The following is a 13,700-nucleotide window of genomic DNA, read 5'->3' on the forward strand; positions in this document are numbered from 1 at the left end:
TTAATGAAAAAAAGGTATTTATTTAGCTGTAAGCTGTAAACCTAAACTTTTAGAGCTAGAGATCAAGTGAATAAAGACTTTATAAACAAGTTGTTACCAAAACTAGTTTAAATGAGTTAAATGTAAAACAAACGGACAGGTAAGACTTGCAGGTTAAGGTTGGGTGATCTTCCTCTTTGACCCTAGAATAACAAAAACCGCCTGATGGTTCTTCTGCAAAATACTATATTTGTTCATAAAGTCGAGTCTGACACACCTGCGGAGAAGTCAAACAGGTGACTTAAACAGCTGCAGATGTGCAGCAGCAGCTGCTGCTCTGGGAGGCCACGCCCCCTGCTAGTCTGATGCTTTCCTGCTGACAAGATGCACGTGACTTTGCGTGTTTACACCAGGTTTACACCTGCGGACACCGTGTCACACACCCGTTGTGTCCGTTTGGCAACTCCGCAGAAGAACCGAGCCCGTGTCGGGACGTGTATCACTAGGCGGACCCTCTGTGTGAGCAGGTGAGTGAATCATTAGCCTCGTTAGCTCTTCTCTGTGGAGGTTAGCGGCTCTTCCGTAGCAGCTGCTGCTAGCTTAGCGTGCTAACGTGTTTTGGGCTCCGTTTCTTCGCCATCAGGTGAAAACCTCGTTATATGACATTAATTTGGCCTCTAAGAGCCGCCGTCCGCCTGATTTAGCTGGTTGGCGCCGGAGAGTGACTTTTGTTCTGAATGTCATGTTTATTTTTCGACTCAGAAGATGATTAAACGACGGAACCAGTTAGCTTTCTTGAGTTGAAGGATATTGAACTGAAGTTGGGTGAAACTGGGGATGACACCAGTGACTGACCCTTCCACTGCACATGAAGAGCGTAACGATGGTTTTTGGTCGTTTCCCAGTGATGATGGGTGATATTTGATGCTTCGCTGTTGCTGAGCACTGATTTACATCAACCAACAAATGTTTATTGTAGGCACAATTTTAGAGAATTAATTGATAATATTCAGAAAAACAAACCAAACTAGCTTTTTAAAGGCAGAACTCCCAAACTATCAGCCCACAGAATAGAAAAAATGTCTGTTTGATTCATGGTCATCCTCCAGGTCTGCCTGAATACCACACAACTCAACAGGAAATGGCCATGGACGACACTGATGTAGAGCGTGAGTTACGGATTGTCTTTAGGGTTTACTGCTCATGTCATGTTTAAAATCAAATATGCATCTGCTCTCTAGAGGTGACGCTGGCTCTGCTGGATGCAGCCAACGACAAAGACTCCGAGGTCCAGGATCAGGTCCGAAAATCCATGTTGACTTTGGGAAAACAGCAGCCAGACCTGGTCTTGGCCATGTGCCAGGATTATCTCCTGCAGCACCCAAAGGTAAAACCCTCCAGATACCTCAAACTTAATCAGATCTCCTCATTTATCCATCAGGTTTTTGTTATCGGTGTTCTTGTGCACCAGGTCATGGGTCAGGTTAGGTCAGAAGCTGGTTTACACGGCAATAAAATGCAAAATGGTACTGGTCAGCAGTAGTTTCTGTGGAAGAAAGTAATTATTATAACATTCCTGTTGGTAACGCTGGAGGAATGACTTTAAAAGCTGTGTTGTCCTTATTCAGACTTGCTCTGCAGCGTGATGGGGAGTTGGGGTTGGAGGCGTATTTAAGGGTTTAGTTGGTAACGTTTAAGTTCAGAGCTGCTGTCTGCCCAACAAAACGAGACATTCTCACTAGGATTCTCATAAACTCCAGTAGTACTGATGCTGGATCCAACAAGCTCCATTTAAACAGAGAAAAGCTTTTAGATGACACGCGCTTCAGGAGGACCTACAACAACAACAACAGAAATTTGACTGCCTTTCATTCGAAACCTAAAGTTAAGTTCTTTTCTCTGTTTGAGAAAACTCTTTTAATAAAAGCAAACAAAGCTTCAGGTGTTTTTGTTCATGGAACAGCTGACCAGTGTTTCATTTTAGCATTTTCTCAAGGACCCACATTTACTGAGGCAAGTTTTCGCTCATTCATGCTGGTTTTTCTGTTTTCATTGTCCTCGGCGTAATAAGCATTTGTTTCAAACTTTCTCAGAAACACACCTCTGTTCCCTTTTGCTGTTCGGATCCTCGTGTTGCGACTGGTCATGTGGAAGTCACTCACCTTTAGGGAACTAATGACTAATCAGCATTAACTATGTGAATTTTTGTTGATCAGCTTTGGCATGAGTTCATGAATGCAGCACAGCGTGAATGAGGAAATGAAAGTTTGTGTCATACAGCAGCAGGGTCGGGCGATGCCCGTTACCGTGGAAACTAGAACTCAGGTCACAAGTATGAGATTAATCCAGCAATAATTTTCTGGACTAAACCAGTTTCTTTAAAACACTTTTTATTTCTGACTCAAATGACTAAAATGAGATGATGTATTTAAAATCTGAGTCTTGATTTCCTGTTTCAGTCCAACGTGAATTATCCCGTGAGCCAATAAAGCATCTGATCACACTTTTCACCACTTCATCTCTCTTTCGCTTCCTCTCTTCATCACTCTGAAGACAGGTCTCAGGAAACAGAAGAAGTCCTCTCTGTTCTACCACGTCTCAGGGTTTCTGACGTGTTCTTGGAGTCATCAAATGGGCTGTTTTCACTGAATTATAAATAAAATAAACTAGAATTAATTACATCACCAACATGATAAAACGTTTATGTGACCAGCTGGTGATTTTATTGATTTGAGACCCAACAACAAACCCCCTACGTTTACACGTTTGAAAGCTGACATGATTTTAGTCTTCCTCATCATTCTGCTGCTCCTCTGCAGTTGGTCGTGAGCCACAGAGTTGTGATCCTCCAGACCATCGAGCTGGTTGTCGGCTGCAGGATAGAGGAGCTCAATGTTCCCAGAATAAAGAGCCTCATCTCCCTGGCCTCAGAGGAAATGACCCGGTCAAAGGTCAGCTGATCCATGTAATGATGCAGTGGTGTGGCTCTTTTGGCCATAATAAACACAACTTTCTGTCATGTTTGAAACAGGAGGTTATCTCTGAATGGCAGCAGGCAGCCAGTAACATCCTGGTTGCCATTGGATACAAACACATCAACGACATCATGGAGGAGATCCTGAGCAAGTTCCAGCCGGGGGTCCTTCCTCACTTCTTTGTGGTCCAAACACTCGCCAACCTGTCTGACTCCAATGGTGAGACTCTGCTTCCCCTTACAAGCAAAAGATCCGACATGCACCGAAGGGGAAGTTGCACGTTAAGTTTGAGGTGGTTTAGTGACTGTCCAGAACCGGTTTAACCTGCTCAGGAGCAGCTTTTCGAGCCCAGCGGGTCTTAAACCTGGAGGATAAATCATTGACAGCCCGCTGAGTTTCCATGACCAGATAAACACAACAACTTTAAAGGAGGTCTCAGGTGTAGACCATCGACATATATATTGGACAGTTCATTTCCATAGGCTCCAGTAATAAGTTTTTGGGCTAAGATGGGAGGTGGCCACCACCGCCATTTTGACCATGTCACAGGTTCCGTCAAGCCCAGACAATTCCATAAAAGGGAAAAGAGGTGGAGCTGAGGGTGGGGCTGTAAGGCTGGGATCAACTGACGACACCCGGTCGAACTAGCTACAAGCTAACGCTTAGGTGGGAGCTAAGCTAACGGAGGTAGCAACCTAGCTACAACCGGAGTTAACTGTGCACAACACCAGAGCTTCTGAGTCAGAGATACGCCGGGCTGACTGCTGGGTAAAACCGGGTGGAACACAGAGGCCTCCGAGACCTCCACAAGCCGGCAGCTGCACAGCAGACAAGTGCCGCTGCGATCTGAGATGCGCAGAGCTGCCGCTCAGGAGAACCGGGTGGAAAGGTTTCCATCCCAGAGCTCCACAAGCCGACAGCCCGCGCAGCGCACAGAAGCCGCGATCAGACAGAGATGCACCGAGCTGCGGGGAGGGGAGAACCGGGTGGAAAACATCGGTCTCCCGAGAGCTCCACAAGCCGATAGTCGGAACCCAGCTCCACCAACATGTTGTATTTCAACCCATTTTCTAAAGTGCAGCATTATGTTAAATTCACTGGGTTTTACCCTATTGCATTTAAATTTCATGGTTAAACAGTACATGTTAAAATCTAAGCTCAGCTCGGCAGTGACCTAAAATACATAAATATAATTTTACTTACCGAAAAAAATGAAGTGGAGACTCCTTGGACACTCTATTAGTGCAAATAATGCCACAGCAAGTCATTTTGTCCAACAATTGCACAAATAATATCCAAAAAGAATACACAAACACAGAGACTCAAAATCCCGGAACAGTTTCCAAGCCAGACCGAGGCTCTACTGAAGCCTTTCCACGGAGCTAGCTCTGTGATCACGTGGGTCTGATACTCATTAATTATACAGAATTTTAGGCTTTTAATATATAGGAAACATTCTTTCTGATTGGCTTAATGAACTGTGAATTGGAATGTTTATTATGTGAAGTGCCTTGAGACGACTCTTGTCATGATTTGGCGCTATATAAATAAAATTGAATTGAATCGATACACTTAAACAGAAGAGTGAGAAAAAATTCACCCCCCTCAGAGTTGTCATGAGTGTAAAGCCGGGCGTACACTGTGCGACTTTTTCACTTTTTTGAGCCGATTTTCCAGTCGTGCGAGAATCCACAACATCGGGGCGAGTTTTGCGCCGAGCGGTCGTGTAGTGTACAGGGGGTTACGAGAGGCGATTAACACCACATGAACAGCCGCCGATCAGCAGTCGTGAGGTCGCAGGGACTTCTGGTGTGTTTAATATTTCGCTCGTCCCTCGTGAGGGTATCGCACTGTTGAAGCGGCGCTGCGAGCAGCTGCGACCCAAAAAGTATCAGAACCGCTCACGGCGCATGCGCGCGCAATCCTGCATCAACGCCGGCCGGTCGCTCGCTATTTCCCTAATAACACACGCTGTTCGTTTTTGTTTCTACACGTTTTTTTACTCACAAAGATTGTCAAGAAAGCGTGTTTGTCGTGTTCATGTCAAATTAAACTGATCACAAAACACAGATTCACTTTCTTTATTTCGTTTTCCTCATCCAACTCCCATAAATCCCTGTGTGTCCTCCTGCAGCACTCCTGAAGGACAACAGGCAAGACAAAAAAGTCTGACGTGTTGAGTAAAAACTGCTATTTTTAGCACATTTTTAGGGCCGACGTGTTGCTACCAGACGTACAGTGTGAGCAGTCAGGTCGCATGCCAGAACTGGGTCGTACAGTGTGAGCACATGACTCGTGAGATCTGCTCTGCGAGGAAGTCGTACAGTTTGAGCTGAAGCTGAACGCTGCGAGTGAAAAAGTCGCACAGTGTACGCCCAGCTTAAACTAGATCATTTAAACCAAAAACATGTGTTGGAACCAGGCTGTAAACATGTTTATTTCTGCTGTAAAACTGGTATTTTTAACATGGCAGTCAATGAGGATTTGCTCGTTTCTGATACCAGCCCCCAGCGGATGAGGGTGGAACTGCAATTTTTGGTACTTCCGGGTTGGACTCAATTTTTGAGCCGCATTGTGGGGGCTTGGTGTAGACCCATGAGTATTTTAATGTTTTAAATGGTTACGGGTGAATGCAAACAGCTGATTAGTCTCGGAGTGAACCATTCTTAGACCTCGCTTGTCAGAAACAACTCTGAGCTGTGTTTATCCCAACATTCCCGCTGGACACACGATCAAAACCTCAGAGTTTTTGCTCCCGACGTTGTTTCACTTCGAATCACTTCAGTATTAAATGTTCGCATCGTTGCTTAAACTGATTTTCTGATATAACTCTTTAATGCTGATCATGTTTTCCTGATTTTAGGAGGCAGTTGAGATAGTAAAGTGCTTTCATTGTTCTCTAGTTTATGGGATGGTGCCGTTTCTGAGTGCTATTCTGGGCACCATGCTGCCAATGCTGGGCCTGGCCAAACAGGACAACATGAAGTGGGTCTTCTCGTCTGGTGAGAACCTCATGTTTGTTTGTCTGACATTTCTGTCCCCCTGCTGTTATTCTAAGACCACCTCATTTCAGTTCAAGGGTTCTGTCAGACAAAATGCAACTCTCTCTGTTCTTTTGATGAGTCGGTGCGTTTTTCCTTTTCCTCATCTGGTTTCTCGGCTTCGTTTTCTTCCTGCAGCTCTGTGCCATTTCAGCGACAGCATTTTGGAGTACCTGGCTAACCTGGACAAAGCTCCGGACCCCACCGTCAGAAAAGACACCTTCTCTAACGAGATCTACATGGCTTTTGACATCCTCTTCAATCACTGGTTGCAGAGCAGGGAGTCAAAGGTGGAGTCACTCTGCGTCGGTGCTGTGGGTTAAGCAAGATCAGACTAAATGCACACGTATTCTGCTGAGTCATGTTTAGTCAGTAGTAAAGGATTATGGTTTTCCCACTAACCCGGGTCTGGATCTTTAGCCGAGACCAGGCAGTCGTACGGTTTCCACCAACGTGCTGCTGCTCCGACTCCGAGGCCCTTTACGGGAATCCTGAGCCAGCGTGGGGCGGTGGGATAGCAACAGCATGCAAATAGCAATGTAATACATACAATATTAGAATCATCGCCTCATGGAAAATAGTTCAATTAGAAGGTCTAAAATGAAGAACACTCATTCGGATGCGGTTAGTTTTACTTTAGAACTTTACCTGAACAGGTAAAAGTGAGGCTAAGCCCAGCTCTCTTCCTTTGTTCCCATGAGCTCCATCGATTATCCGGGGCATCACAGAATTTTTGGTGTGATTCTGGTCAGAGTTGAAGTTGCAGGCAGCAAACCTGCAGCTCGTCACTCAGCCTGTCACGTCTGTCACCTCATATCCCGCCTGTCTTCCTGTCTGCTCCAGCTGAGGCTGACAGTGGCCGAGGCAGTTGGCTCCATGTGTCATCTGATGCCCCGTGACAAGCTGGAAGAGCAGATCCCCAGAATCATTCCTGCCATCATGTCTCTGTACAAGAAAAACAACGAGCACTACATCGTTAGCAAGGTGGGCACAAACTAACCAGTCTGTGTGCGCTGTTTGATGGTCTTTAACTCCTCCTCCTTGAGTCATGCTTCCGATTTGAAAATGTCAAATGAAACCCCACACTGGACTTGGTTCTCTCTCTTTATGTTGTTTTGTGTAACTAGAGCTTGTGCCAAGTTCTGGATGCGTCTGTCAACATGGGCAGCAGAGTGCTGGAGACTCAGCTGGAAGGACTTCTCTTTGTGCTGCACCAGCAGGTACACTTAAGGACGCGGCTCCAGCAGTTTTACATGAAGTGGTCAATTTACTGTCGTGACTTAGCCGCAGCGTTACACAATTCTTGATGTTGCAACAATTTCATACAAAGAAGAGCTACTTAGATGAGTTTTAAGATCGTTGTCTCTCCAAATGTAAAATGTGTCGTTTGAATGGGTTACAATCGTTCTTTTTACTGAATTGTTTGGATTGATTTCCTGTTAGATCTACTAGCACCGGTAGATAAAGTTTTCGTCTCTCTGCTGCAGGTTTCTGCCCCTGTTGATTACGGCGACCCACCAACTGTCAAGAACCACAACGAGGTCCTGCGCTGCTTCAGTTTGCTTGGTACCCATTTATTCATCTGTTGTGTGTTGTCCAGATTAGAGTTCTGTCCAACAAGCTGCTGTAGTCGTGTTGGTCACATGTGCAGTAATAAGATCACACTGATGACATCACTACTGTGTTAAACTCTGTCTCCTCCTCAGGATAATCATGTTAACTGTGAAAGTACTGTTGCCCGCTTTATTTTTCCTTTTTTTGTTTAGATCTTGTGATTGACTGTTATAATGCATGCTAATTTCAGGATCTCAAATGTTCTTTTCTTGTTTTTTTCCACTCTTCTCCCTTCAGCCAACTCTTTCCCAGATCGACTGGTTATGTCTGTTCTTCAGAAGTTGGAAAACAGCCATGAAAGAAGCAAGATGGGCTCCCTGGCTGTTCTTCGTCACCTCATCAACTCCTCCAGTGAGGAAATACAATGTTCCATAGTTATGAATTATTCCACAGGCATTAAATAGTGACTGAGTATTTTATTTAGCATTATTAGACATTTCCATTTTAATATATTTATATATGCTGCAGCTTCTACAATGGAGAGAAAAAAGCTTCTAATACTGGCGAACATTAGACAGCCAATGGCAGACCACAGCAACAAGGTAAAGACGGGTTGAATTTCTTAGCTGCTCCTTAGCGTGTAATCTGTTAGGATTTATTTTTTATCTGATGCTGATATTTTGGGGTCCTAGGTGAAGAAGCGCGTGGTTCAAGTAATCAGTGCCATGGCTCATCATGGTTACCTGGAACTGGATGGAGGAGACTTGCTGGTTAGATTCATAGTTCAAAACTGTGCTTTACCAGACACTTACCAGGTAAGTCATGCTTTTACTTAAACCTAGGGATGTGTATTGTAAAAATATGGCAATGCGATACGTATCACGATACGGGAGAGACGATGCAATATATTGCGATAGATTCAGCCAGATGATATTGGCGAATTTTTTTTTATACTGAAATTAGGAAAATTCAATAAACAGTCCAGAATGATACGTCACATGTTTAACATGAGGTATCCGAACCATAAGAGAGGGATTTACATTTCAGTGGTGGAAACAAAACCCACTGCACACTGCTGCCACCTAGCGGTCGGCGTTTGAATTTTACCAAAAGAAAAGAAAATACACAAATGTGTGCATGTGAATTCTTCTGAAATTAGATGCACGGCTTTTGAATATCAAATAATATTGCAGGAAAACATGTTGCCATATAGATATTTTCTTGCATTCCTATTAAAACCCTTTCATCATGTATTAATTTTCTGTTCAGTACTTGAACTAGACCACTACAACATGAGAATTGTCTAAAAGAGATTAATCTTATCTGAAAGTCATGTTTTTGTGTCACTACTGCAGTAGTTCATCCATCGAGTTTAGGATTAATTGTCAGGGTTAAGTGGCTTAAGAAAGAGAGAGAAAGAAAGAGAAACAAAATCTCTAAAAATGAGCAGAAACGAGACAGAAATTCTATTAAAAACAGCTTATATATATATATTTTACCGTCTCCTGTCCAGCTGGTAAGCAGTCAAAATTGATGCCTGAATGCCGAAGACAAGACTTCCAATTTTATTCTCACAGATGGAGCCTTATAGCTTCTGCTGTAATGCCACGCCTGATACCAAAACTTTATTAGAAATATTTTTGGTTGTTTAAAATCCCAACGGAGACAGAAGTGAAAGATTGATTTATTTAGTCAGGATCCCCGGTAGTTGTTACCATGGTAACAACTATTCTTCCTGGGGTCCGCAGGAGAAAGGGAAAGGGACGGAGAGAGAAGGAAGAGGTGAGGGAGGAGGCTTCACAAAAATAACCAATAAATGATGATTGATTACCCTGGGGGTCACAACCAGCAGCCGCCAGAGCCCTGGGAGATGCGCCCCAGGGCAGCTGTGGCTACATCGTAGCTCATCACCATCAGTGTGAATGGATGAATGATGCACTGTAGTGTAAAGCGCTTTGAAGTCCTCCTGAAAGGCGTTATACAAGTGCGGGTCATAACAAGGGCAAGCCCCCAGGCCCGCGCACAGCCGCCCGCCCTGAAATGGCCAAGCTCGGAACACCGCGGTCCGGGACCAAAGGGCGACTAACCCCGCCGAGGACCCGACAGAGCCCAGTGGTCCAGACCCCACCAGGCGGCCACTGGGAGCGACCCGATAGATCCCAAAAACTTCCCACCCCCGACACGGGTGCTGCAGCTGTGCAGGCAGACCGAGGCACCACCCACCGGCAGAAAAAGTGGCTGTGGGGAGGGCAGGCGAAGATGTTGCAGCACCACAAGATGTCCCAGGAGAGGCGAAGAGTCCAAGACCCCACCTGACAGAAACATTCACACACAAACACAGTCACACACTCCCACCCTCATGCTCACACAAACACATACAACCTAAAGACTTACAAGAATGTACGTACTCACGCTCCCCATACACACCCTACTCACTCCGGTCCCAGTACTGCTGCACAGAGGGCACAACCATCCCCGGACACCAGAGCTAGCCCCGTTCTGCTGGGGTAATGATGAACAAAGCGACACACCACCTCAGACCCCAACCTGAAGACCAGCTCCTACTCCTAGCCCCCAGCTCCGAACAGCTAACCGAGAACAGAGGTGTGATGAGCCCTCGTCTCTCTCCGCCTGCTCCAATACACAGCTTTTTTAAGCTATAATAGTTCTATGGTCTAGACCAGCAGTTCTCAGTCCAGGTCCTGGAAGGATGGTGTACACAGTTTAGTGGGTTGCAACACACTTGACTCAGTGGTTCAATCGTCTGTGCAGCAGCACATCAAGCTCTGCTGAAGCCTGTTTATTTCCTGCTGATTGAATTCAGGTACATCTAAATAGGGTTAAAATGAAAACAGGCTGGATGCCGGCCCTTCAGGACCTGGACTGAGAACTGCTGGTCTTTGCACGAAGTCATCTAGCATAAAGAAATCTCAGAAGCCTCCCTAATCATCTCATAAAGGCATGACTTCTAAATCCAGATACCAAAACAAAGGCTCTGTGCCCTCACTAATCTGCTTTCATTGGCAAATTAGTTATCATCACTCCTGGAACATACAAAAACGGAGCTGAGAGCGGGGCTCTGAGGGTGGGGGCAGATGATTGACACCCAACAAACGCAACCAATGTAGCTATGAGCTAAATGAGGCTAATGGGCGTTAAAATTCTTGTTGGATGAAAGGAAATATACAAAGAAGAATATCTGAGCACACATGTAACACTCCCAGTACTACTGGGAATATCCAGACTTTGACTGAATTCCAGATAGATCCGCAGCTTGCATATTGAGTTATCCGGATACTGTACATAGCTGTAGAGTTCCTAGCTGCAGGTTGCATCATGGAGCCATCGTACCAGTCAGCACTCAGCTCATTAATATTCATGTCCAGGTCGAGTGAGTGGGTGGGTTTTACCAGTCTTTCCTTTACCGGGTTGTGTTTGGTCATTTGTCAGGGCTCCTGGGCAATTTTGAGCCCCAACAAAGTTTCATGTGCAATCCAGAGGCTCTAAGAACAAAAACGATGTTCTAGGAAAAATTCACTTATTGATCTTTTTTATTCAGTTGCTAAAATTAAAAAGTTTCGTCATGTTTGCAGAAATTTTTTTCTTTTTTTGAGTAATTTTTTATGAAGTTTCACCTGTTGGTCATAATACAGCCAAATGTGTGCTGTGTCATCAGAGGGGCCAGAGGCCCATGGATCCAGAGGAGGTGACAAATGAAGCACTGAGGACGATGTGTGACAACACCCTCCACCTCCTCACCACCACCGTTGGACGACTGGCGGATGTAAAAGTCTTCCTGTGTATAAAAGTGATCTCATAATGGATGAATGTTGAGGTATTTAAAGTGACTGTTTCCTGTGTGAAGGTGCTTTGGCCCAAGCTGTTGTACTACCTGACTCCTGTACAGTACAGCAACGCCACCACGCCTCTCTGTAAGAGTCTCATCGTGCTGGGCAACAAGAAGAAAAGTAACCAGGAGCCCAGCTTCAACATCGACTTTAAACAGGAAGGTGGGTGACATACATGTAAAATCATTCAGTTTTTTATTTTTTTTATTTTTTTTTTTTTTTTTTTGACAAAACATTTAAGTTACTGGTGGCCATCTCTGTGAAAGCCATTTCAATCATTACGGCTAAAAAATGCTCTAGGAAAACACAATACACCCACCTGGCTAGAAGATAACTTCCTTCATTTAAACTCTAAAAGACTGAATGTCTGATCATTGCCCCTGAGAGCATGGTTCCCCTGATTGGTCTAAAACGTGGTCATTTATCCTCTGCCGTCAAGACGAACTTAAGAAATTTGGGTGTTGTTTTTGACTAACCGATGTCTCTTGAAGGTCACCCAAAAACGTTGGTCCAAAACTGTTTTTATCATTTAAGAAATATCTCCAAGCTGTGAAGGTTTGTGTCAAAACATGAACCTGAAATTGTTCTCCATGCATTTATCTCCTCCCGTCTAGATTACTGTAACACACTTTTTACACGTTTTAACAAAAAAGCCCTTGACCGCCTTCAGTTGGTCCAGAACTCTGCAGCGAGGCTCCTAACTGGAGCAAACAGAAGAGCTCACATCACTCCTGTTCTGATGTCTCTCCACTGGTTACCCGTTAACTTTATAGTTCATTTTAGAATCCTGACTAGAACTTTCAGGGCTCTACATGTTCAAGCTCCTCCCTATATAACTGAACTGTTAAAGCCTTATGCTCCAACCCGAGCCCTCAGGTCCACCCTCCAGAACCTTCTAGAAGTTCCAAAGACCAGATATAAAAGTCGAGGTGATCACTCCTTCCAGACTGTTGCACCCCGACTTTGGAACGATCTTCCTTTATCCTTACGCAGCGTTGACAGTCTGGACACTTTAAAGGAGACATAACATGCTTTTAAGTTATTCCTTTTTACATCTAAATCCTTCAGTTGGGGTCTAAATACAGTGGAACTGCAGTTCTTTGGTCTGATTTCCTCATTATTGTTGCTCTACAGACCCTCATCTACCCCTGTTCTGAGGAGAGTCTTGAGAACGAGCCGTTTTTGGGTACTGTCTCTTTAAACTGGAGGAGGAGCTGTAAACTCCTCCCCCAGTTGGACTTTGTAGTTCTATAGAGAAATCATTATTTAGCATAGCAGATTTAGCATAGCATATTAGCATTTTTAAAACATGTGGGGAGAGTAGTTCATCAAGCTGTTTCAAGGCTGCTAACTCTCTCATGCATTTGTCTGTAGTCACTCACACACACCCGTCAAGGCCGACGGAGGGACAAGCGAGCAGGCGCGCGCGCACACACACACACACACACACACACACATACACACACGCACATCCTTCACGGCCATAGACTGTACATACACACACACAAGGAATGCTGCTTGCTTATTTATTTCTATAAAAAATGTTTTAAAAAATGATACAGCTCATTAAAACACCATTAAAAGAATATATTTTATTAAGATCTCTATCTATATATTAGGGCTGCAACAACGAATCGATAAATTCGATGAAAATCGATTACTAAAAGCGTTGGCAACGAATTGCGTCATCGATTCGTTGTGTCGCACAACTCTTCCAAAAGCGCCCCCCCCCCCCCCCTTCCCGAATCCCGCCCGCCGTTGCGCGCAGACCAGAGCAAGTCAGATCAGCACGAGGGAGAGCCGCAGATCAGCGCGAGGGAGAGCCGCAGATCAGCGCGAGTGAGAGCCGCAGATCAGCGCGAGTGAGAGCCGGCAGATCAGCGCGAGGGAGAGCCGCAGATCAGCGCGAAGGAGAGCCGCAGATCAGCGCGAGGGAGAGCCGGCAGATCAGCGCGAGGGAGAGCCGCAGATCAGCGCGAGGGAGAGCCGCAGATCAGCGCGAGGGAGAGCCGGCAGATCAGCGCGAGGGAGAGCCGGCAGATCAGCGCGAGGGAGAGCCGCAGATCAGCGCAAGGGAGAGCCGCAGATCAGCGTGAGGGAGAGCCGGTAGCGGCAGATCAGCGCGAGGGAGAGCCGGCAGACTTGCGCTGCTGCGAACCGGTTCCGCATTGTTGCACAGCGATCCAGGCAGCTGCTTCCAGCGCACGGTCCATTCTCAAAGTGGCGCAACCAAAAAACTATAATTAGCACACGATCGTTCTTGTCTGCACATCTTCTCTATTTTCTGTCTTATTTGTGCCTGA

The 13,700-nt window shown here is 45.4% G+C and overlaps 1 protein-coding gene across 2 annotated transcripts in view; it reads left to right on the top strand.

The window, feature by feature from the left end:
• The first annotated feature begins 354 nt into the window (after positions 1-354).
• LOC139070020 (maestro heat-like repeat-containing protein family member 1) overlaps positions 355-13,700 on the top strand; it is a 34,096-nt gene continuing 20,750 nt past the window's right edge. For both annotated transcript variants that reach the window (XM_070551577.1, XM_070551578.1), the window contains exons 1-15: positions 355-506; positions 1,089-1,148; positions 1,221-1,366; positions 2,799-2,930; positions 3,011-3,173; positions 5,858-5,956; positions 6,134-6,285; positions 6,839-6,979; positions 7,123-7,215; positions 7,483-7,561; positions 7,847-7,960; positions 8,078-8,151; positions 8,242-8,364; positions 11,226-11,333; positions 11,415-11,559. In XM_070551577.1, coding sequence (XP_070407678.1) covers positions 1,121-1,148; positions 1,221-1,366; positions 2,799-2,930; positions 3,011-3,173; positions 5,858-5,956; positions 6,134-6,285; positions 6,839-6,979; positions 7,123-7,215; positions 7,483-7,561; positions 7,847-7,960; positions 8,078-8,151; positions 8,242-8,364; positions 11,226-11,333; positions 11,415-11,559 — 1,597 coding nt within the window. In that variant the 5' untranslated portion in view covers positions 355-506; positions 1,089-1,120. The remainder of the gene's footprint in view (positions 507-1,088; positions 1,149-1,220; positions 1,367-2,798; positions 2,931-3,010; positions 3,174-5,857; positions 5,957-6,133; positions 6,286-6,838; positions 6,980-7,122; positions 7,216-7,482; positions 7,562-7,846; positions 7,961-8,077; positions 8,152-8,241; positions 8,365-11,225; positions 11,334-11,414; positions 11,560-13,700) is intronic.

Source organism: Nothobranchius furzeri, chromosome 5, assembly GCF_043380555.1.
Source record: "Nothobranchius furzeri strain GRZ-AD chromosome 5, NfurGRZ-RIMD1, whole genome shotgun sequence".
In the NCBI taxonomy this organism is placed as follows: Eukaryota; Metazoa; Chordata; class Actinopteri; order Cyprinodontiformes; family Nothobranchiidae; genus Nothobranchius; species Nothobranchius furzeri.